This window comes from Oncorhynchus mykiss, chromosome 7 (assembly GCF_057628025.1).
Source record: "Oncorhynchus mykiss isolate SJ-2025 chromosome 7, ASM5762802v1, whole genome shotgun sequence".
Lineage (NCBI taxonomy): Eukaryota > Metazoa > Chordata > Actinopteri > Salmoniformes > Salmonidae > Oncorhynchus > Oncorhynchus mykiss.
In genome coordinates, this window is record NC_143028.1 from 38,270,244 (window position 1) to 38,294,396 (window position 24,153).

At 44.8% G+C, this 24,153-nt stretch overlaps 1 protein-coding gene across 2 annotated transcripts in view; it reads right to left on the reverse strand.

The window, feature by feature from the left end:
* Positions 1 to 11,166: 11,166 nt before the first annotated feature.
* The window catches only part of LOC110527824 (forkhead box protein J3), a 92,130-nt gene continuing 79,143 nt past the window's right edge, over positions 11,167 to 24,153 (reverse strand). For both annotated transcript variants that reach the window (XM_021609355.3, XM_090240891.1), the window contains exons 7-12: positions 21,429 to 21,603; positions 19,407 to 19,910; positions 18,955 to 19,056; positions 15,764 to 15,964; positions 15,489 to 15,557; positions 11,167 to 15,014 (exon numbers count right to left, since the gene is read on the reverse strand). In XM_021609355.3, coding sequence (XP_021465030.1) covers positions 14,902 to 15,014; positions 15,489 to 15,557; positions 15,764 to 15,964; positions 18,955 to 19,056; positions 19,407 to 19,910; positions 21,429 to 21,603 — 1,164 coding nt within the window. In that variant the 3' untranslated portion in view covers positions 11,167 to 14,901. The remainder of the gene's footprint in view (positions 15,015 to 15,488; positions 15,558 to 15,763; positions 15,965 to 18,954; positions 19,057 to 19,406; positions 19,911 to 21,428; positions 21,604 to 24,153) is intronic.

The window sequence follows — 24,153 nt, forward strand, 5'->3', positions numbered from 1 at the left end:
AGGAGAACCTGGCTGGAAGGGATCGCCTCCCATGGGAACAGGTGGAGGCAGTCAGGAGAGCGGAGGCAGCAGGTAAAGGGAGCCAGCGCTTTGAGGGAACACCGCAATAGCCTGGCGACGGGGAGTATCCAGCCAGGTAGAGTTGTGCAGGCTCGGTGCTCGAGACCTCCAGTGCGCCTCAGCGGTCCGGTCTATCCGGTGCCTCCTCCACGCACCAGGCCTCCGGTGGCAGCCCCACGCACCAGGCTCTCTCTCCATCTCCTTCCTCCAGGTGCTCCCTCCTGTCCAGCGCTGCCAGAGTCTCCCTCCCGTCTGTCCTGAGCTGCCAGAGTCTCCCGTCTGTCCTGAGCTGCCCGTCTGTCCTGAGCTGCCAGAGTCGCCCGTCTGTCCTGTGCTGCCAGAGTCGCCAGTCTGTCCTGAGCTGCCAGAGCCGGCCGCCAGTCAGGCACTGCCAGAGCCGCCCGCCAGTCAGGCGCTGCCAGAGCCGCCCTTCACTCCAGCGCTGCCAGAGCCGCCCTTCACTCCGGCGCTGCCAGAGTCTCCCGTCTATTCGGGGCCCGCTGAAAGGGTCCCCAGTCGAGGGTCGCTGCTACAAAGGCGCCACCTAAGTGGGCCCAGACTAAGGTGGAGTGGGGTCCACGTCCCGTGCCAGAGCCACCACCGCGGACAGATGCCCACCCAGGCCCTCCCCTATGGGTTTAGGTTTTGCGGCCGGAGTCCGCACCTTTGGGGGGGAGGGGGGGTGGGGGTACTGTCACGTCCTGACCTTAGTTCCTTTTTTATGTTTGCTGTTTTGTCAAGGAGTGTTCCTGTTTTTTGTTGGGATTACCACTGTACAGCGTTTACCAGTTAGTACATTGTTGGAGTGTTTTACGCCTGTGTTCAGCGTCACCGGTTCATGCGCTGTTACTATACGGAGAATAAAGCGGTTTCTCGAATCCTCTGCTCTCTGCGCCTGACTCTACACCCATCACTCTTCAAGCGTTACAGTAGCTAACTACTGTAGCTAACTTCTGTAGCTAGCCAGTAAACAAGCAACACTAAAGGGATTGCAAGTGGGTTAGCATAACTCTAGCCAAAGAAAATATGCTGGCTAGCATTTCTGAAACACGTTCCACACATGCTAGGAATGTACAGTATTTCCTCCAACGTTATAATGAAAAGGTGCCTCTCGGTCCCAAAACACACATTTTCTGGACACTTGTGGGAAGAGTGTGTTGTGTTCATCGCTGATTGTCTAGTATATCATCCACGATTCGTATCATCGATTGGACAGTCTATTTTGTTTATCGGAAATGACTAGGTGATTTGGTGGCTCTATTTCCGTTGTATTTTGAGATGCTACTCATTGAGATAAAACCTCAGCTTCAACTGAAGACAAATGTTTGTTGAAAAACATAACATTTGGCAAACAAGGATGGCTGAAAGTGTTTCTACAATATCCCTACCTCCACAGGAGCAGTTCTTGATTCAAAGGGCCATTCTTCTCCACTGCCTCGGCACTGAGGGCCTGCTCATCTTCCAAACGCTCGGGGAAGCACACACATGATGCAGCTGTTGATCTTTTGGATGTACATTTCTCAAAGAAACAAGTTTGCTTCTGAAGAGTTTGGAGAGAGGGAGGCGCGAGTATGCATCTGGGCCTGCAAGCGATGGCACATTTACCTCTATGGAAGTTATTTCACCCGGCGCACCGACCACCAGGCCCTCACAGCCTTGATGTCTACCTCCGGGTCAGGTCACAAGCCCCTCTGCATGTATTGCTGGTCAGACCGCCTCCAGCAGTATAATTTTAAGCTGTAGTTTACTCCAGTCAGGGACAATGTGGTGGCCGACCTCCTTTCACGTCAGTTCCCCCAGACCCCACCTGTGCCCAGGTTGACTCCGAGGAGGACCTCATCCAGCTCCTACACTCACTTCTCCAAGACACAGTGTCGCTCAAGGAGCTGACCCAAGAATCAGCCACAACCCCATCCTCACGACCTTGCGGGAATACGTAGCTAATGGCTGGCCAACACAGCTCCAGTCGGAACTCCAATATGCCAGGTGCTGTGATGACACGTCTGGCTCGCGGAAACTGCACCGTCATACCAAGCAGCCTCAGAGGATGAGTGTTGGCCATGACTCATGAGGGCCACCGTGGCATTGTGAAGCTGAAGCCGCGCTGCCGGAACCTGGTGTGGTGGCCTGGCATCGATCACGATATCGAAGGGCTAGTACATGACTGTGCTTCATGCCTTGTCAGTGGAAAGACAGGCCCACCCTCGGCACCACCACTGCAGCCAGTGGTCTGGCCTTCCTGTCCATGGGAACATATCCAACTGGACATCTGAGGTGAACTCTACAATGTGCCACATGACCAACGCTTCCTGGTGGTTGCATATGACCTTGTCTAGTATAGCAGCCATTATTCTTATCACCGATTGGACAGTCTATTTTGTTTATATGTTTTTTATCAGAAATGACTAGGTGATTTTTGAGATGAGAACAAGTGTTTTTTTTTAAACATAACAGAGTGCTGATAATGTCGCCCACTGTATGCGCTTTCGGTAGTTTGATTGTGTCCAGGCTGAGGAGAAATCTGCATACAATGCAGCCCTGGTCAGCCAGATTTGAACACAATCAGACCACAAAGCGACATTTGTGTGTCTAGACCAGAGTATGGGAGCAGAGTTGAGCAGTTAGTTATCCTGTTCACGGATAGCGCTCCACTTCCTTTCCAACCACTCAGCTAAAAACAAAACAAAAAAATCACAATTTAACCAACACCCATATATTTTTGTGACTAGCTGGACCTAACATTTGGTTTTGAGGTATTGAAACCAAACCATTTGATTTGAATGAAAAGTATAATAAACATTGAAAGGTCAATGTAAGAAGCGCTCATAATTTAAAATAGGCTACATGTCATATTAAACAGCATATAAACACTCTAAATAGGTCAGGAGCCAGACAGGGAGCCTGAGAAGGAATTTAAATGAATTATTTAGGCTATATTATTATTTAAAGGCTATAGCCTACAAAGAAATACATTGTGAAGCATTTGCGAGTGCAACACTATAGGCTGGCAGGGACATAAAGCGCTCAGCATTTAAACAACATTTCGTTGTTTAAATCATTATATTCTATAAATTGAGCATATCGGCTGTGACTTACTTAGAATTAAATACAAATTAAATGAAAAATGCCTTATTAGGCTCAGTCTACAGTGCCTTTGAAGTACTTTTTAGAAACAAGAGTTTGGCCAGTCTGTGGCTTCAGGCTGATGCAATGGTGCCTGGAGAGCAGGCCAGCAGCGTTCTCCGAGCTTGCAGAGCCACTGGGGATGCTAAACACCCTTTTGGCCACTCTTGCCAGGCTGGGGAGAGAGTACAGTACAGTATGTTTTAGCAGGGAAGTTTGGTAGGGTGACTTGTTTTTCTAACTATGAAAATAATTTTGTCGAACAGATTGGGAACCCAAAAGTTTGATTCTAGATGGGGAACGATAAATCAAAAATGATTTGGTTTGGTCTGATCAGTGGATAATTCTCATTCTCAACCATGTGCTATAATATAGCGTAATTAACGTGCTTGTCAGCAAGAACACTACTGTTATTCCCCACACTTATTTTTGTTACGTCTGCTTCCAGCTTACACTCTCAAACACGTAGATCTCACTCTCCAGATCCCAATCACCTGAAATCTGATCACCTGTTCACACACATGTATGTCATTATCACACACTATTTAGTTCAGTTCTTTGCACCCCATCATTGTGAGGTATTGTTTGTTTTGATACACATTTCTATTTAGAGTGCTGTTTTTTCCCGTATTAGTCCTCCTGTGTATTGTAGTGTTTGGCCGTCCTCACTCACGTCGATTCTTAGCCTTTTCCCTGCCTGTACTGTTACCTTTTTGGAGTCCCTGTGTAATGACCTTCTGCCTGCCCCTGGACCCAGCTACCTGCCTCCTTCTGTGGTCATTTACTAATAAACACCTGCTGAGCCCTGCGCTTGAAACCAGCTCTCTGTCTCCCATCATATTCATTGCAATTTTATTATTCCACTTCTTCACAATTTTGCCAGTGTAATCACATATTTGAAATTCGATATGCCAACTTGTGTCTTTGAAAATGAATTATATGAGGCTATGTATTTTGGCAGCCATTCATTTGACAGTTTTGAATACGTCGTACAAATATGCATGGGATATGCTTAAGGAATCAAATAAAATGTAGGACATTTTAGTATCGTGCACATGCTAGGCAGAAATGGTAGGGGGACTCAACTTTTGTTTATGTAGAGTAAGATAATGGCAAGGATATTCAACTAGTAGGCATAAACCACCTGAATATTGATATTCATTGGGTTTTTCTTAAAGGTTGGATGTTTTTGAGAAATTAATTGTTATAACAAGAGCATTTTCAAACACTCAGCACTTGGAAAACAGATCAGGGGTGGCCAACCCTCCTGGAAAGCAGGATTTTATTCCAGTCCTATTTTAAAGAGATCGTTCACCCAAATGACAAAATATCTCCTTACCTTGAAAACAGTCTATCAACAAGGAGACTGCGATCTATGATTTGGTTACCCACTGCCATCAACCACTAATATAAAACATTTCCTGGGCAGAGTCTTGGTGTAGTGGTTGTCCTCCCTGCCACGTGACGTATACAACTTTCCACCTTAGAACAGGGGTCAATCCCTGCTTCCAACCTTCTGACTTTTTCACCCATTTGCCTGTCTCCCCACCTCATTTAATTACTGTGTGAATAAAGTGTCAAACCACCTAAAAAATATTACATTTCATCCCCCTCAAAATCTCAAAGTAACAAAATCGTTGAATTTTGAGTGTTCGTTTAAAGTATCCTGAATTCACCAAATTCACCCTGGTTATAGTCCTAAACCATGTCGAAATACATAGAATTGCAGGAAATGAGCTTTACTGGGGAAGACCAGTTCCCCCCCATCTAGCGGTTGTGCCAGAAAATCTTGCACCAAGCTTTCTTCAAAAGTTGGCAGCCCTGGTATACTCTAGCCTATTCACTCTATTGTTTGGCGGTGCTTGTCTACTCAACGGCACAACTGTAAGTGCTCATACACAACAATACACGACTAGACTAACCCGGAAGCAGTGGGTGGGACTCTAACCCTTGCCACATCCGACGCTCGTCGGATGTGGCAAGGCTTAAAAACTTTACAGACTACAAAGGGAAGCACAGCTGTGAGCTTCCCAGTGACACGAGCCTACCAGATGAGCTAAATTACTTCTATACTCGCTTCAAGGCAAACAATACTGAAGGATACATGAGAGCATCAGATGTTCCTGACGACTGTGTGATCACGCTCTCCGTAGCCAATGTGAGTAAGACCTTTAAACATGTCAACTTTCACAAAGCTGCAGGGCCAGATAGATTACCAGGACGTGTACTACGAGCATGCGCTGACCAACTGGCAAGTGTCTTCACTGACATTTTCAACCTGTCCCTGACTGAGTCTGTAATACAAACATGTTTCAAGCAGACCACCATAGTCTCTGTGCCCAAGAACATTAAGGTAACCTGCCTAAATGACTACCGACCTGTTGCACTCACGTCTGTGGCCATGAAGTGCTTTGAAAGGCCGGTCATGGCTCACATCAACACCATTATCCCAGAAACCCTAGACCCACTCCAATTTGCATACTGCCCCAACAGATCCACAGATGATGCAATCTCTATTGCACTCTACACTGCCCTTTCCCACCTGGATAAAAGGAACACCTATGTGAGAATGCTATTTATTGACGACAGCTAAGCGTTCAACACCATAGTGCCCTCAAAGCTCATCACTAAGCTAAGGACCCTGGGACTAAACACCTCCCTCTGCAACTGGATCCTGGACTGTCTGAAGGGCCACCCCCAGGTGGTAAGGGTAGGTAACAACATGTCCATCACGCTGATCCTCAACACGGGGGCCCCTCAGGGGTGCGTGCTCAGTCCCCTCCTGTACTCCCTGTTCACTCATGACTGCATGGCCAGGCACGACTCCAACACCCTCATTAAGTTTGCTAATGACACAACAGTGGTAGGCCTGATCACCAACAATGATGAAACAGCCTATAGGGAGCAGGTCACAGACCTGGCCTATATGGTGCCAGGATAACAATCTCTCCCTCAATGTGATCAAGACAAAAGAGATGATTGTGGACTACAGGAAAAGGAGGAATGAGCACGCCCTCATTCTCATTGACGGGGCTGTAGTGGAGCAGGTTGAGAGCTTCAAGTTCCTTGGCGTCCACATCACCAACAAACTAACATGGTCCAAGCACACCAAGACAGTTGTGAAGCGGGCATGACAAAACCTATTCCCCCTCAGGAGACTAAAAAGATTTGGCATGGGTCCTCAAATCCTCAAAAGGTTCTACAGCTGCACCATCGAGAGCATCCTGACTGGTTGCATCACTGCCTGGTATGGCAATTGCTCGGACTCCGACCACAAGGCACTACAGAGGGCAGTCCGTACGGCCCAGTACATCACTGGGGCCAAGCTTCCTGCCATCCAGGACCTCTATACCAGGCGGTGTCAGAGGATGGCCCTAAACATTGTCAAAGACTCCAGCCACCCTAGTCATAGACTGTTCTCTTTGCTACCGCATGGCAAGAAGTACCTGAGCGCCAAGTCTAGGTCCAAAAGGCTCCTTAACAGCTTCTATCCCCAAGCCATAAGACTCTTGAACAGCTAATCAAATGGCTACCCAGACTATTTGCTTTGTCCCCCCCCCCCCTCTCTTTTATGCTGCTGCTATTCTCTGTTTATTATCTATGCATATTCACATTAACTTAACCACATGCACATATTACCTCAGTTACCTCGACGAACATGTGCCCCCGCACATTGCCTCTGTCCCGGTACCCTCTGTATATAGCCTCGCTATTATTATTTTGCTGCTGCTCTTTAATGATTTTTTACATTTTTTTTACTTATCTATTTTTTACGTAACACCTATTTTTCTTAAAACTGCATTGTTGGTTAAGGGCTGCAAGTAAGCATTTCACTGTAAGGTCTACACCGGTTGTTTTCGGCGCATATGACAAATAAAATGTTATTTCATTTGGTCTGCTAAACCGGCTGCCATTACCCAACACAAGAAGAGGTTCACCAGCTGAAGAACATTCTGGAACCTGCCTGGAACATTCAACAAACACAATATCCATATGGATTTCAACTTATGTTGTAGTATAATATAGAATGCCTTGTATGCTCACAACTGCATTGTGGTATTGCTATTGCTAGCTGTTATACATATGTATATGATGGTGTTTTATGTAATATTTTCTACAAGAGTACTGACAAGTGACTAAATGATTCCAGCTGCATCAGAAACCAATAGTGTTGAATTCAACTTCTGTATCAATTAATTGTGATATTCATGAAATGTATTTGGATAAACTAGCTTCAATTTTACTGATAAAACAAATGATGTAGGGAATTGGTGTATCTCCCGGACTACGTTATTAGCCTTTTCCCTGCCTTTACTGTTACCTTTTTTGGAGTCCCTGTGTATGACCTTCTGCCTGCCTAATTACTCCAAGACTAGTATAATTCATAAAGCCAAAGTCATTATTTTACTCTCTACCACCATCATCATCAACATTTCTCAATTTCTACACCTAATGAGAAGCACTGAGGCTAGCTAGGCTAGTAAGCTAGCTATAATGTCAGACTACAGTACATTTTAGGTATAGCAAACACAGCTAGCTAAACTTGGCTTGTGGTGGTACTAGCAAGCCCAGTTATGGCCAAATCTATCACAAAATTGCACTGTACTGAACAACGCTGCCTCGTGCAAAAAGAGAGGTTATATTGCAAATGAGTCAACCTAGATATCCTGCAATGTCCTGGCAGATAGGAACATCGTTGAGACCAATGGCTCTATTGAATAAGGACACTCATATCGACTCGCTGCCAGCATGATCGTGCAATCGGCGAAACACAAAGGCCACAATAATAGCTATAAAACATGACTCCATTCATTTTTAGATCAGACAGCAGGCTCAATCAACAAATTAAGTAATTGGTTGAACTCTCCTGGTGCGAAAATAAAACAAAATACAGATATAATTCATTAAATTATGCACTATTTGTATGAATGTATGAAACACCCTCTCATCATTCATAATTATGTAGGGAGACTGGAAAAATACAGGGACACCCATCCCGTAGAGGTTAATGCATTTGAGCCAATCAGTTGTGTTGTGACAAGGTAGGGGTGGTATACAGAAGAAGATAGGGCTATTTGGTAAAAGACCAAGTATATATTACGTCAAGAACAGCTCAAATAAGCAAAGAGAAACGACAGTTCATCATTACTTTAAGACAAAGGTAGTCAATATAGAACATTTCAAGAATTTTGAAAGTTTCTACAAGTGCAGTCGCAAAAACCATCAAGCGCTATGATGAAACTGGCTCTCACGAGGACCGCCACAGGAAAAGGAAGACACAGATCTACCTCTGCTGCAGATAAGTTCATTAGAGTTACCAGTCTCAGAAATTGCAGTCCAAATAAATGCTTCACAGAGTCCAAGTAACAGACACATCTCAACATCAACTGTTAAGAGAAGACTATGTGAATCAGGCCTTCATGGTCAAATTGCTGCAAAGAAACCACTACTAAAGGACACCAATAATAAGAAGAGACTTGCTTGGGCCAAGAAACACGAACAATGGACATTAGAGCGGTGGAAATCTTTCCTTTGGTCTGATGAGTCCAAATTTGAGATTTTTGGTTCCAACTGCCATGTCTTTGTGAGACGCAGAGTAGCTGAACAGATGATCTCCGCATGTGTGGTTCCCATGCAGTGGCGGATTGAGGTATAGGCCACATGGGCAGCATCTATCTGGGGGCGGCACCGGCTGCCCGCACAAAAAAAAAAACGTAATGGTGACATTTGCGAGGTAGGTTTTCTATCGCTCATTTGCACGTCACGTCAATGATATCATGTCACCGTGTGGGACTGTGGGTCAATTAACCTTAGTTAATAAAGTGGGCGCCCTGATTCAAGTTTGTGAGCTAGGCAGGCTACTGCCTGGGAAGGTCTCCCACTTAGAAGTATGAGATGGGGAGGGGGGCGGGGGTAGGTTGACCTGAGGTCTTCCCACTGGAAGCCCGAGGTAGGGGGAGTGGTGGAATCTATCAAATAGCGCACCTCTAACTTTGTCCAGTACTAATGCAATTAGTAAAATCAGGCACACTACGAAATGCTACCAAATCATTCATAATACTGTGAATATATAGTTTCACAGACATATTGCATTTTTTTCTGGTCTGTGCGAAATCATTAAGAGTAATATAAAACCAGTCTGCACACCACCAAGGTGAATTGGTTAAGTATTGACTCTTGGTTGACAGTGTTGGGGGGGATGGGTAATGTGTTGATGCTTGGGTGCAAAATCAACTCAAGTTTTTTTCTATTTGTATTTGTTACTTCTTTTGATATTTATGAGTCTTACTTTTGTATATATTTATATAGTTTTAAATGTTATGATAATTTATTTGTGTTGTTACAAATGTCTGAATAAAAATTACAGTTAGTGCAGAATGGTGCTTTTTTTTGGGCGGGGGGCTGAAGGGGGGGGGGGGGGGGGGGTCGCCCTGGGAGCCATACAAGCTAGAACCGCCACTGAGGAGGTGTGACGGTGCTTTGCTGGTGATGCTGTCATTAAGGCAAACTTTGAAGCATCTCAAATATAACATATTTTTGATTGGTAGTGTATATTTTGTTTTAATTCAGATTTTTAGGGGGTGCTGCAGCATCCTCAGCGCCCCTATTTCCTGCGGCTATGTGTGGAGGCTCTTCAGTTAGTTATTCACTTCTAATGTACTTCTACCAGTTTGGTCCAAAGAGATGGTGCAGAATTTCCGAAATGAGCATGAAGGCCAGTGTGTCATGAGGAAGTGTGAAAGTCTCCTGGTGTCATTGAGAGCATGACCTGGACATACACGGACGGACCTGGTCGTCATGTGTAGGGGCTAGGGGAGGGTCATCGGAGAGCTGGGCGGGGAAAAGGACAAGCATGTCTTGATAAATAAATAATAAATATATAATCTTGCTATTTTGTCCATAATAATTTAGGCTATTTTCTAACTTTTTTTTTTACGACAAATGATGATTTTCTAATCATTTTGACGTAGTGCATGTGATGTCATCACGTAACTATAAAGCTCCACTCCACATATAATTCTAATTGACACGTTTCTCTGCAGGACAAGGATTGTCCAAGAATGCCTGAATTCCTTAGCCTTGCTTTCCTGATCGGCCGGCAAGATTCACCATCCAATTATTTCAGATCTACAGGATTGCAAGGACTGCAACGATACGTTGGCACATGATAATTATTAGAATATGGCAAATAGTAAATTATTGCATTCTATCCATGTTGGCATTCGCAGGCTACCGGAGATATTTAACAGATACAGTAGGTGGGATGGCATGTAGGCTGTCGCCAGTTTGTTCATGCGCAATTTTCTGAAATAAGTAATGGAAACATTTCAACCACTTACCTTTTATTCGACACTAGGTTTTTTGGGAAAACGGATTTATTAGGTGTTACGTCATTGTTTAAAAAAAATCAAATATAGTGAAATGGAAATGCACCATAGAAAATAGATGTAACAATTGCCTGCTATGTGAACTTCCTAAGTGTAGACGAAAATAAAACACTAGACAAGTTTCTGGAAATATGAAAGATTGTGTGAATTGTTCACTTGGGAAAGGACAATGAGTATGGAAGACTACTATTGTAATACTAACCTTCTGAATTAGGAAATGTTTAAAAGTTGAGTGCACGATCAAAGTGGAATGTTGCAGGTGAAAAAAAATACTTACCGAAAAACAATTTTAGGTATCATGCTTGAGAGATGTGACCACATAGTAGCTGCACTACGACCTGTTATATTCAACCGGAACCTTTAACTTCGCCGTTTCAACACAATTGCTGTCATTTTACACAGTGCACATAGAAAGTGCAATTCCACTACGCACAACTATTAGTTGAAATAGACTGCAAAACTCATTTGTGACTGATGGCAGCTACTTCTACTGTTCAAAATAGTAAATCATGCACAGGATAATTCACTGTAGCACACGTTTGCTTCATATAACTCGTTCAAATACATACAAAATATGACAAACACCACACCATTCCACAGTGAAGTTAACATATTTTATTTCTTTAAGTGCCATTCATGCATATTGGGGATGGGGGTGGGATAGACAATTCTAATAACACTGGAGTTATTTTACAGCACTAAACCAATACAAAGAGTAGCTGTGTCACCTCATTGGACAGCAAAAGTAATAAACCGTGCAATAACCAAAAAAAGGACAAAATGAAAACAAATACAAGAAATGACAAGACAAAAATCAAAAAACAGAAAAACAAACATTATCAACATTGAAACACTGAATGTAGAACCATAGTACAGGTAAAAGGTAGTGTCACACAAAAAGCCAACCATTTTCATCACATATATACAATATAGATATATACATACTGTGTCACCCTCTGATTGGACAATAACAAAATACTCTATTCTTTTCCCCTCCTCTCATGAGTAAGTCCCTCCCTTGCCTTGATGCCCCACCCCCAAGAGGAAATAGGGATGATTGAAAATACATGTATTTACAAGAAGCACAACACACCAGCACTGAATAAAATAGGCCTCAATCAGCAGTACTTGTTGGCAGTTCTCCCATGTAACAAGGCTTATTTTTTTATTTTTTTTGATATCATAGTAATCTCTCTGGCAGGTACATCTCCAGTGGTATTTTAAAAATTGAGTTAGTCTTTTCAAACAAAATGTACTCTCTCACACGGACAGACACACAGACTCAGTAAAGAGGGTGATGCATAAACATGACCCAGTCATAGTCTTTCCCTTACTCGTTAACGCGCATCACATCTATGAGCTCTTCCCCGCCCTTCCCATCTCCTCTTTGCGCTGTGGGGGGTGGGTTAACAACTACATACCCTTTGACGGTCCTCTAGTGTTTTTCCATTAGTGCCCTCATCATTACCAGTGATGAAATGCAACATACCAAACATGCCCTGCCAACCATGGGCTGCCAAGACTTCCCTATCACATTTAGATCCACATTCTAACACCCATTCCTTGGGTCAGTCTCAATAGAGTCTACAGGACCCACGCTGACCTTATCTAGCAGTCAAATGGTAAATTCACGATCACTACTACTTCATAAAGTATTCATTGTTCACTAATGAAGGACTCAATGGTTGAGAATCTGAAGTAACCTTGGCATTTTAACTGAATGAGCATTCTGACTGTTTTAAAGGGATACTATGAGATTCTGGCAATTAAACCATTTTTCTACTTACCCATACTCTAGCGTACCTGCAGACTTCCAGTCAATGTGCTAACAGAGGCTTGCGAACTACCTCCAACTTCCTTTATACTGCACGTAGAGACATAAAAAAGGGGATCCGCGAGTTCATCGGACTCTGGGTAAGTAGAAAAACAATTGTCCGAATCCCTCAGTATCCCTTTAAATGACTGACTGATTTGGGCCAATAAACAAAGCCTAAACACTCAATGGGTATCCACAGGCAAGAACATGAGCGAGCCACACACACACACAACGGTTGTTTAAAATACAAGGAACATTTGGGAATCTAACCCAAAACCAGCTACAGGAAAAGGTAGAAGTAGCAAGACATGATGGATAAAGACAGAGGAAAAGCAAAAAACAATTAGCCTAAAATATCAGAACAAAATGGGTAGTATGAACCATTTACAGAGTGAACTGGCTGGCAAAAGATCTGTACAACCTTGCAGACACGCCTGGCAGTATAGGTTTTTGTGAAAAGCTCTAGTTCCATCCAAGCTTTCCCACTTATGTCTTCTGCAACCTGTTTCAAAAAGGACAGCCACACAGTATCTACACATGTATACTAACTGTTACAACAGACAAAAGGTGTCTGGGCTCAGCTGTGTTAATGTGATACTACAAACCTTGTCGCGATTGTCGTTAGATCACACACACACACAAAAAAAAAGCAATGGAGAGAAACAAAATCCAACCCAAGCTAAAGTTTGTCTAAAGGGGGAGGGGGGGGGCAACAGTGAACGTTTAGTTTATCTCGGTAATCCGTAGTGAAAGAAACAAAGTGAAAAGGTAAGCTGGACTGTGCTAGACTCAGCCCAAGCTCCCTTATAGGTTGCGCAAGCAACCATGTTGAGGGTTCAGGACAAGTCCGATTCAGTAGCCACTACGGGACATGACAGGTGAACAGGAGTGTTTCCAGCACTACTAGTCTCCCACCCATTTTTTTCTCCTCTCTCTCCCCCCCCCTTGGCTGTTGACCAGAAAGTGCTCATTTCTCTGAATAAGAAACCCTGCCTAAAAAAATGCATCTCTGCCTCTAACCGTTCATTTTTCTGTTTTTGTGCATCTGTTTTGTGCTCATTGATAGCATATGCAGATGATTGCAGCAAACAATCATAGCCCTAAAATTACATTAAAATCACACACTCTCACACACACACACCACATTCCCATTGTTTTTTATTTTATTGTTCATGATTGTATTACAGCATATTCTCTGCCTTGCAGTGCAAGTCTGACTGGGTCACAGCAAAGAAGATATTGGGGGAGATCGATACTGATTCAGATGTATAGCATCTGAATGAAGAACATTCCTACTGCATGGCTTGTAGTAGACCTCACGACTGAAAAATGAAGTTAGCCTGTCATTTCCTGCATCAGAAGAGAACAGGGAGATATCCTACAGTTCTTTGTGCAGCATGTGCACAGAATGTAATAGGTGAAGAGACACCTACAGACAATAGGGCGCACACATGTACTCAAATTCATTGTGTATGACTAGTGAAAGGATGTAGTGATTGAGAATGAGACTGTACTTGCAGTCTTAAGTATTATTCAATAAGTCAAACAAAGGACAGAAGGTGAAAAGGAGGTCTGGATTTCTTACAGTCACCCACTCATGCATCTTTTTCAGTCTTGTTGGAGTATTGGAGATTTAAAAAGGTATGATACATTGTTGACAGAATAGACAAAACCACAAATACTGCCGGTAATGTTGCTGAATTTCCACAATTAGCTTTTCTTTTTTTTTTTTATGGACCAGATGGGTTGGTTAAAGGACAACTGGATGGATTACTCTATGATGAAGCATCTGTGATCTTTATATCAAGCAGAGTTCAATGCAAAACACCCTGGTCATAACGTAACCTTAGCTACTGTAAACCTAACCTCACTACCAATAAACCCACCATTGGGGATCCATCGTCCACCCACAAGGTGACCAACAAGCACCATCACGTTACTCAAAAAGGCTGCCTGCGTTTTCCATAAAAGAACAACGAAAAAGAGAGAAACTCATCCAAGAAGCAGCTGAGGCCTAAAGTCAACACGAGAAGGATAACAAGCCGAAAAAGGTCGCTCAAAATCACACAACAGTTACGGACGGACCTGGGGGGGACTTTGGATAGCTGCTGGCTGGGAGGGGGGGAGGGGGGCGAAGGAGGCTGGCCGGAGAGGGCTGGCCAAGGGATGAAGGCTGGAGCATGTGTTTTGACATGAACGTGTGCTACTTGCCTCGTCAAGACAAGCACATAAGCCACCACTTTAAACATGTTTTACTAAATATGATTGTCTTCAAAGTAACACTTTTTTTTTTTTTGTAGGTTTTGTTTTTGTTTGTAAAAATGTCAGGACTCTGAAGTCTCTCTCTCTTGCTCTCTCCTCCGAAAGTGACACCTGTTCTATGGTTCTGTATCCCACCAACAACAGTTCCGTCTCCTTTTACTGTGAGCGTACAGCTCAGCCTGGCTTCTTCCTCATACACTCATCTCCTCTGCACCTCCTGGAAGCTCCTCGTTAGGGGCAGAACATCTAACGTTAGACAATGGAGTCCCAGTCAAAGTCATCCTGGATGTCATCTGCTGGCATGCGGTGCATCTGGAAGTTTCTGGGAGGGATCATGTGCTGCTGGTTCATCTGCGCATGGGGTCCTAAGAGGGGGAGAGAAGGGGAATGAGGGCATACTACATATACACAGTAGAAGCATCATTGGTTAAATGAGTCGTTTTGGGCTTCCGAGTGGCGAAGCGGACTAAGGCACTGCATCTCAGTGCTAGAGGCCTCACTACAGACACCCTGGTTCGATTCCAGGCTGTATCACAACCGGACGTGATTGGGAGGCCCACTGGCCCAGCATCATCCGGGTTAGGGTTTGGCCGGGGTAGGCCGCCATCGTAATTAAGAAGTTGTTCTTAACTGACTTGCCTAGTTAAATAAAGGTCAAATAATTGTTTTGAAATAATAGTCAAATGGGGAAAGGACCCGTCAAGGTGTTTTTTTTTTCCTAGTGCTTGTTTAATGTGGAAGGACAGGTTTGATGGATACCTAGTGTACTGTTGAGACCATGCCCTTGGCTGAGACCTAGTTTAGTGATTATTTGAATGGGGACTGCAGCTGTACTGTACCTGTCATGTGGGGGTACCCTGGGGGCCCCATCATAGACATGCTCTGTCTGGAGTCCATGTAGAGATTTCCTGTGGAGAGAAAGACCAACTTCACTGAAATACCATAATCCCAAAATAATGTATGCGCTAGCTTAAACAATCCTCCTCATCCCCAGCGTTATTGCAATGTAAGTTCACATAAGAGGAACATGTCGTCAATGTCCTGATAATGGGAGTGGTCTGAAATGCTAAATGCAATAATAGTGTGAGCTAGGATGTGGGTGAGGGTCACTGACCTGTGGTGATGTGCTGGCTGGGCTTGTTGGGGTGCATGGAGCCATGGCATACGGGTACGGGCGGCGGCTGCACTGCCCCCTGTGGCTGAATGACACCAGTGCGGGTGAAGAACTGGTTGATAGACGAGCAGAGGTCAGCGATCTGCGTGGGCTCCAGAGACCAGTTGTTCAGCTCCGCTTGTCTCATGCTCTCCTTCAGTCCTGCACGGGTTCAGACCCAAATGCAACATCAGCCAAGGAAAAAAGCCAGACATAGCCACCTCTGCAGCACACCAGTCAAACCATATCAGTAGTACTAGCTGCCAGTCACTGCAGTGACAACAGTGGAGTTCTAAAAATCACACCACATTAAAAAAAGGTCAAGAGGGTGTAGATAAGTTTATGTAAAAAAAAAAAAGATCCTCAAATGTATCCGCTTCATTATCATCCTTGAGATGTTTCTACAACTTGATTAGAGTCCACCAGTGGTAAATTCAATTGACTAGACATGATTTGGAAAGGCACACCTGTCGATCTAAGATCCCACAGTTGACAGTGCATGTCAGAGCAAAAACCAAGCCATGAGGTCGAAAGAATTGTCCGTAGAACTCCAGAGGCAGGATTGTGTCGAGGCACAGATCTGGGGAAGGGTACCAACAAATTTCTGCAGCATTGATGGTCCAAGAACACAGTGTCCTCCATCATTCTTAAATGGAAGAAGTTTGGAACCACCAAGACTCTTCCTAGAGCTGGCCAACCTAAGCAATCAGGGGAGTAGGGCCTTAGTCAGGGAGGTAACCAATAACCCAGTGGTCTCTCTGACAGAGCTCCAGAGTTCATCTGTGGAGATGTGAGAACCTTCCAGAACTCCAACAAACAGGCCTTTATGGTATAGTGGCCAGATGGAAGCCACTTTTCAGTAAAAGCCACATGATAGCCCACTTGGAGTTTGCCAAAAGGCACCTAAAGACTCTCAGACCATGAGAAACAATATTCTCTGGTCTGATGAAACCAAGATTGAACTATTTGGCCTGAAACCCAAGCGTTACGTCTGGAGGAAACCTGGCACCAAGTACAGAGATCCTTGATGAAAACCTACTCCAGAGTTGGGGCAAAGAATCACCTTCCAACAGGACAACAACCCTAAGCACACAGCCAAGACAACAAAGGAGTGGCTTCGGGACAAGTCTCTGAATGTCCTTGAGCCAGCCAGAGCCTGGACCTGAACTCGATCGAACATCTCTGGAGACCTGAAAATAGCTGTGCAGCAATGCTCCCCATCCCTTCCTGACAGCGCTTGAGAGGATCTGCAGAGAAGAATGGGAGAAACATCCAAAATACTGGTGTGCTAAGCTTATTGCGTCATCCCCAAGAAGACTCGTTGCTGTAATTGCTGCCAAACGTACAAGCATTTCGCTACACCCGCATTAACATCTGCTAACCATGTGTAAGTGACAATAAAAATAGATTTGATGTGCTTCAACAAAGTACTGAGTAAAGGGTCTGAATGCTTATGTAAATGTGATAGTTTTTTTTTTCTAAGTCAAGGGGTCTGAATACTTTCTGAAGACACTGTATCCCAATCAGATGCCATGGATTACAGGCAACATCCGTACTCGAACGCTCGTCGGATGTGGCAGGACTTCAAACTATAGTCCCTGTGCCCAAGAATGCCAATGTAACCCATCTATGGCCCCGTAGCACTCACATCTGTAGCCATGGGGAATTTTTTTTTGAAAGGCTGGTCATGGCTCACAAACACCATCATCCCAGACACCGTAGACCCACTCCAATTCGCATACCGCCCCAACAGATCCACAGATAATGCCATCTCTATTGCAATCCACACTGCCCTTTCCCACCTGGACAAAGGGAACACCTCCGTGAGAATTATGTTCACAGCTCAGCGTTCAACACTCTAGTGTCCTCCAAGTCAAGGACCCTGGGATTAAACAACCTCCCTCTGCATTTGTATATTGGACTTACTGATGGGCCGCCCCCACAGGTGGTGAGGGTAGGCAAAAATACATCCGCCACACTGATCCTCAACAAGGGGCCCCTCGGGGGTGCGTGCTTAGCCCCGTCCTGTACTCCCTGTTCACCCACGCCTACATGGCTGCACACGACTTCAACACAATCATTAAGTTTGCAGACGACATGACTGTTGTAGGCTTGATGACCGACAACGAGACAGCCTACTTGGAGGAGGTCAGAGACCTGGCAGTGTAGTGCCAGGACAACAGCCTCTTCCTCAACTTCAGCAAGACAAAAGAGCTGATTGGAGACTACAGGAAACGGAGGGCCAAGCACTCCCCCATTCACATTGACAGGGCTGTATTGGAGACGGACTAAGGACCCATCGTGGTCCAAACACACCAACATAGTCGTGAAGAGGGTACGACAACGCCTCTTACCCCTCAGGAGTCTGAAAATATTTGGCATGGGCCCTCAGATCCTCAAATGTATCCGGCAGCACCATTTAGAGCATCTTGACCGGCTGCATCACTGCCTTGTATTGCAACTGCTCGGCATCCAACCGCAAGACGCTACAGAGGGTAGTGCATACGGCCCAGTACATCACTGTCATGTCATACTTCAATCAATCACCTAACCTACATGTAGATATTACCTCAAGTCACCCCAGCTACCTCACTCGGGACTGGTACTCCTTATACATAGCCTCGTTATTGTGATTTTATTGGGTTACTATTTTCTTTATCCATTTGCAAATGTTATTCATTGTTAACTGCATTGTTGGGAAAGCGCTCGTAAGTAAGCATTTCACAGTCAAATCTACACTTGCATTCGGTGCATGTAACAAATAAAATAACATTGGTAATTGGATCAACTCTGTGACCTGCTGAGCAACACTGCATTTGGTAATTAAACTTGAAGGCAGCGTTCTTTAATTGAAGAGCTCCTTCAAATGAAACCCTTGATTGGCAACACTTCAGCACACCAACAAAAGAGCTCCAATAAACTTGCCTGTTGGTGCTCATCACAGGCATTATGGCATGAAATAATTTGGATAAAATGACTCGTAATCACAATAAACAGCTTTTGAAATGTTGGTAAAAAAAAAAAAAAAATACCACAGGTTGACAATAAGAATAATAAAAATAAAGACAAGTGTATAATTAGTTAGCTTATTGAGGCTTAAGTTGGATATGCCAATGCAATGGAACTGCATTCACAATCCTTCATGGCCGCACCTTGAAAAGGTGAGAGGTCGACATCAGCCCAGTTATAACTGCTGGCAATACGGCAGCTCTCTTTCAGTGCGTCCAGATTGGGGTACCAGTCAGAGGGCAGACCTGCAAACACAGAGAGGAGCACAGATTGATTTTTAGAGGCTGGAGAGGAATCAGCATTTTTTGTGTTTTTCTTTTGCAACAGTACTCTACTTTGGCCACGGGGTGGAGTCGGTTCCCTCTGAAAAGGTTGCAGGGCTCCAGAGGTACTGTCTGGATGCAGCATTTGCTTTGTTCTCATTACAGCAAACCGCATAAATCAGATGATAATTTACTGTCTGTTGACCAAAATCAGGTCTCTGTACTTAATGCAGAATAAATACTGAGGTAGCCAGGTCCAGCTGTGTCTCACTGGGTTATCTCTGAATGCATCTGAATGTGTGTGTGGTGCAGAGGAAAGAGGCAGGTCTTACCTGTGTTGCAGGCCATCTGTTGCTGGGCAGGATGGGGCTGGTGAGCCAGGCTCTGGTGCTGCTGCTGGGAGGGGTGCTGGCCGTGCTGCTGGGAGGGGTGCTGGCCGTGCTGCTGGGCATGTTGGGAGGGATGCGGGGTGTGCTGTGCGTGTTGGGAGGGGTGCGGCGTGTGCTGCTGCGGGTGCTGGGCATGTGAGGGGTGCTGCCCATGCTGAGAGTGTGGAGGGTGCTGTGGGTGCTGGGTGTGTTGGCCGTGTTGGCCATGTTGGTTGTGTGGGCCATGCTGGCCGTGCTGGGAGAGGTGCTGTGTGTGGGGCGAGCCGTGGCCCGGGTGGGTGTTCTGGCCAGGGAGCTGGGGAGGGTGGGACAGGGGCACCTGGCCACCACTGCTGGAGTGGTTGTTTGTCAGGCTGTTCTGGGTGCTGATTGTGCCACTGGGGGAGTGCTGATAGGAGCAGGCGGTATGGGTCTGCTGGGACGACTCCGTCGGCATGCCCATCAAACCTGGAGGTCCATATACACAGTCATACCTATTACTCTGTGCTTCAACAAAGTCATTATTTGATATAAAACATACAATGCAACAAACTACAAGAAACCACTTAAATATTGCAGGTAAGTCATTAACACCAAGGGGGCTTGTAGGTTTCAGTTGTAAAAGCACCCATTCAAGTTAACGACGACAACATCATCATGCAATCAGTGGATCTGGGATTCCCTTCAAGGAGCACTACACTTGACGACACAGCTGCCATTTTGAACGAGCAGCTGAAAGGAATGAGTCAGCGGCGGCAGAGCTTCTGAAAACCACAGAGAGCCGGGGCATTTCTTCTTCCGAACCCTGCAATTCTTTTGACACTGTGTTGCCGCACTATTTTGAAAAACAAGCACGACTGGAGCGCGAACATCTGCACATCCAACAGCAATAATCTGAGTGTAGGGGGAGCGGTTCTTAAGAGGCCCTGGTCCATCACGGCTTTGGCACGGTAAAACCTATTTCACTGGAGTGCTTTTAGAGCCGACTCCTGCCCTGCCGCAATCGCCCCCAGAACACTCACTGCAGGGGTGACAAAGGTACATCTCTTATCGGTACAGAAAGCCCATTGTCCAACCAGGGAAATACAGAAAGCAATTAGCGCGCAGCCCCAGAATAACAATGCGAGCTCATTACCTATTATCAAAGCCAGTGAATTAGCTCACTGTCTACAGCACCAGGGTGTGAAATCCTCTCGCTCGCATATTTACACTTTTTAATTGCAAGGGCTTGTCTGACTAAGAGATTTCACTTTTATGCATATATAAAATGTAAAAAAAAAAAGGTAACAACTTTAAACTAATGAAACCTAGATGATAGATTAAGGGAGAGGAACACTTTTGAAAACATTAGCATGAAATGCATTTGATTTGTGAAAGTAGGTTATACAAGAAAAAGCTTTGTCGGCGTTTGCCCATAACCCGCTTGTCAAGTGCTTTTTGTTCATCAGTCAATCAGATTACAAACAAAAAGCATTCCGTTCTAAAGGGCTGACAGGCTTTTGGAGTGCCACACTTAATCCGACCCTGTGCGATGGGCCTACACCATTATGAATATCATTGTTATGGAAATTGCGTCAACAGACAGAGGGTTTGATGCTGCAATCTTGTGATCGTCTGAAAAAAAAGAATAAAAGTATAAAACACCGTAAAGATATACGAGATGACAGGCAGAGTAACAAAGCTGCATCTACACGTTTACAAAACGGCATTATTCTGCTATGAACTCTTCACTCTATCGTGCATTCGCATTGGGAATGAGGCCAGAGGATTTAGCATGTAGACCGTGTAAACAGCCATATGGATTTGCACTAGAGCTACTGTCTATCGAATCCCGACTCATCCAACCCACTTAACCTAATTAGTGCCAATTCCACTCTCCTTCCACCAACTGTTTAGTGCAAAACAAAAAGGCCATAGAATCATCCTGGCCTCTTGTGCACAAATTTGTCCACTACAGTACCTGATGTGTAACCCTTCTTGACTCACCCTGTTGGCTGAAGGACTGCTCAAAGACAGACTTGTAAAGGCTGCGGAAGGAGGCACTGAGATCTTCAAAGTCGGAGAAGAGGAGTTGCTTGTCCCTCTCTGGCATACTGTACTGGGGCTGGGGCGGCTGCTGGAGGCTCATGGACTGAGACACCGACTCTTGATGGTTAGTCACCTGGGGAGGAAGAGAGAGCAGGAGAAAGAGGAGAGATAAAAGATTTGGGAGCCGTGAATTAAACCTATTCTGCTCTGCTTAGAACCTGAGGGCTCTTATTTCAGTCATTCAGAACAAGCTAGCGGTCACACCTCAGTCTAAAACTAACCACAATACAAACCTATTCCAGACAGACTACAACTTTCACTGTAACTGTTGAAGAGTGCTGATTACACCGTCAAAACTGACTCTCTCGACTGGGAAACATACTTCTCAGACATCGACGGATATCTGCACATAGATCTGCCGGAGAACAAGAGAGACACTGAAACATTTCACGCAAAACATGTTTCTCCATTTAGTGCAACAGATCTAGGCATATAGATCTATATATCTTAGTCCAGTCCACTAAGCTAATCAAACTTCTAAAGACATAATGGACATGTATAAGCAGCTAAATATCAGTGTTCATTCTTCAACCTATCGGCGACTTGCCTTTGACAGTCTTAAATCGCTGCTTGCAGCCTCATCTCAAATAGTAGCCAACACGAACACAAAGCCAATAACTCAGATGGCCGGCAAAATGTATTTAAAACAAAACAACAAAAAAAATCAATACCAAAGCCTTGTACAAATAACCATTCATTTTAGTCATGTCCAGCATATGCCTGGGGGTCGATTTTTATCTGCGGGTGTATGAGAGTGCAGGCAATGTTGCGCTCTAGCAACACTGTCTAATGAAGTTCATCATGAGAAGAACACTAACATGGAGTCACCACTATTCTATAACTGAGGACACAAAATGAGTCTTCATGATTTAACTCCACATCACAGAGGTAGCTTTCAAGCCATACCAGGTTTAACATTTGAAGGACACTAATAATTGAGCCATCACTACTCTATCGCTAGGGAGACTCCTTCAATTAATGTATGTTGGAGGCCACGTTATTTACAACAGCAAAGGCTTTGAAGCCTTACTCGTGGGCTACGGTATAGATTGCCTTACTATAGAATTCAGTCAGTGTGGCTGGCTGAAGTGAGGCAGTAATAAGAAGAGACTGGTCTCAGCAGCACTGGAGAAACATCCATCAGTCTGAACAGATCGATGCAGAGAGCCTGGAGCAGAGAGCACCCTGGGAAGCGGGAGGACCACACCAAAGAAGGGGGCATCTCTGGTGGGAGGACATCACAGGCAGCAGCTCTCCAAGAACGTGTACAGATCTCTCTTTCCCTTAACCCTCCCCCCTGGTCAGGGGCACGGCCCTCAGAGTGGAGCTGCTTCACTGTGTTAAAGTTCCAGGCTTTCAGCTAACTAACCGCTATGTAACTCTGTGATAGTGAGGTTAGGGATCGGCATGCACGGTCTAAATGACTATGTCTAGTGGTGAAGCAGACAGTTGCGGTTTTAGGATCTCAGTCTTAGAAGTATATGGTTGTCAGTGTGATTACAGATTGACATGTATAGTCTATATTACTATATGTCTAGCTGTGATACAGTGGCAGCGAAATGTGGTGTTTCTTTGGTCTTAGCTCGTGCTTAGCCCGGGGCACTGTGGTTAGAGGTTGATATACTGTGCATTCGGAACGTATTCAGACCCCTTAACTCTTTCCGAATTTTGTTACGTTACGTCTTATTCTAAAATGGATTACATCGTTTTTCTCCCCCCCAATCTACACACAATACCCCATAATGACAAAGCAAAAACAGGTAAACATTTTTTTGCAACCATCACATTTACATAAGTATTCAGACCCTTTACTCAGTACTTTGTTGAAGCACCTTTGGCAGTGATTACAGCCTCAAGTCTTCTTGGGTATGACGCTACAAGCTTGGCACACCTGTATATTTGGAGAGTTTCTCCCATTCTTCTCTACAGATCCTCTCAAGCTCTGCAGGTTAGATAAATGAACTCAGTACTTTGTTGAAGCACTGATAAAATGTAGGTGCCTTTTGGAAAACTCTAAGCTGGCTGCCATGTGCCTTTTACTGAGGAGTGGCTTCCATCTGGCCACTCTACCATAAAGGCCTGATTGGTGGACTGCTGCAGAGATGGTTATCCTTCTGAAAGGTTCTCCCATCTCCACAGAGGAACTCTGGAGTTCTGTCAGAGTGACCACCGGGTTCTTGGTCACCTCCCTGACCAAGGCCCTACTCCCCCGATTGCTCAGTTCGGCCGGGCGGCCAGCTCTATGAAGAGTCTTGGTGGTTCCAAACTTCTTCCATTTAAGAATGGAGGCCACTGTGTTCTTGGGGACCTTCAAGGCTGCAGAAAATGTTTTGGTACCCTTCCCCAGATCTGTGCCTCAATAAAATCCTGTTTCGGAGCTCAACGGACAATTCCTTCGGCCTCACGGCTTGGTTTTTGCTCTGACATGCACTGTCAACTGTGGGACCTTATATAGACAGGTGTGTGCCTTTTCAAATCATGTCCAATGAATTTAATTTACCCCAGGTGGACTACAATCAAGTTGTAGAAACATTAAGGATGATCATTGGAAACAGGATGCAGCTGAGCTCAATATCAAGTCTCATAGCAAAGGGTCTGAATTCTTATGTAATTTAGGTATTGT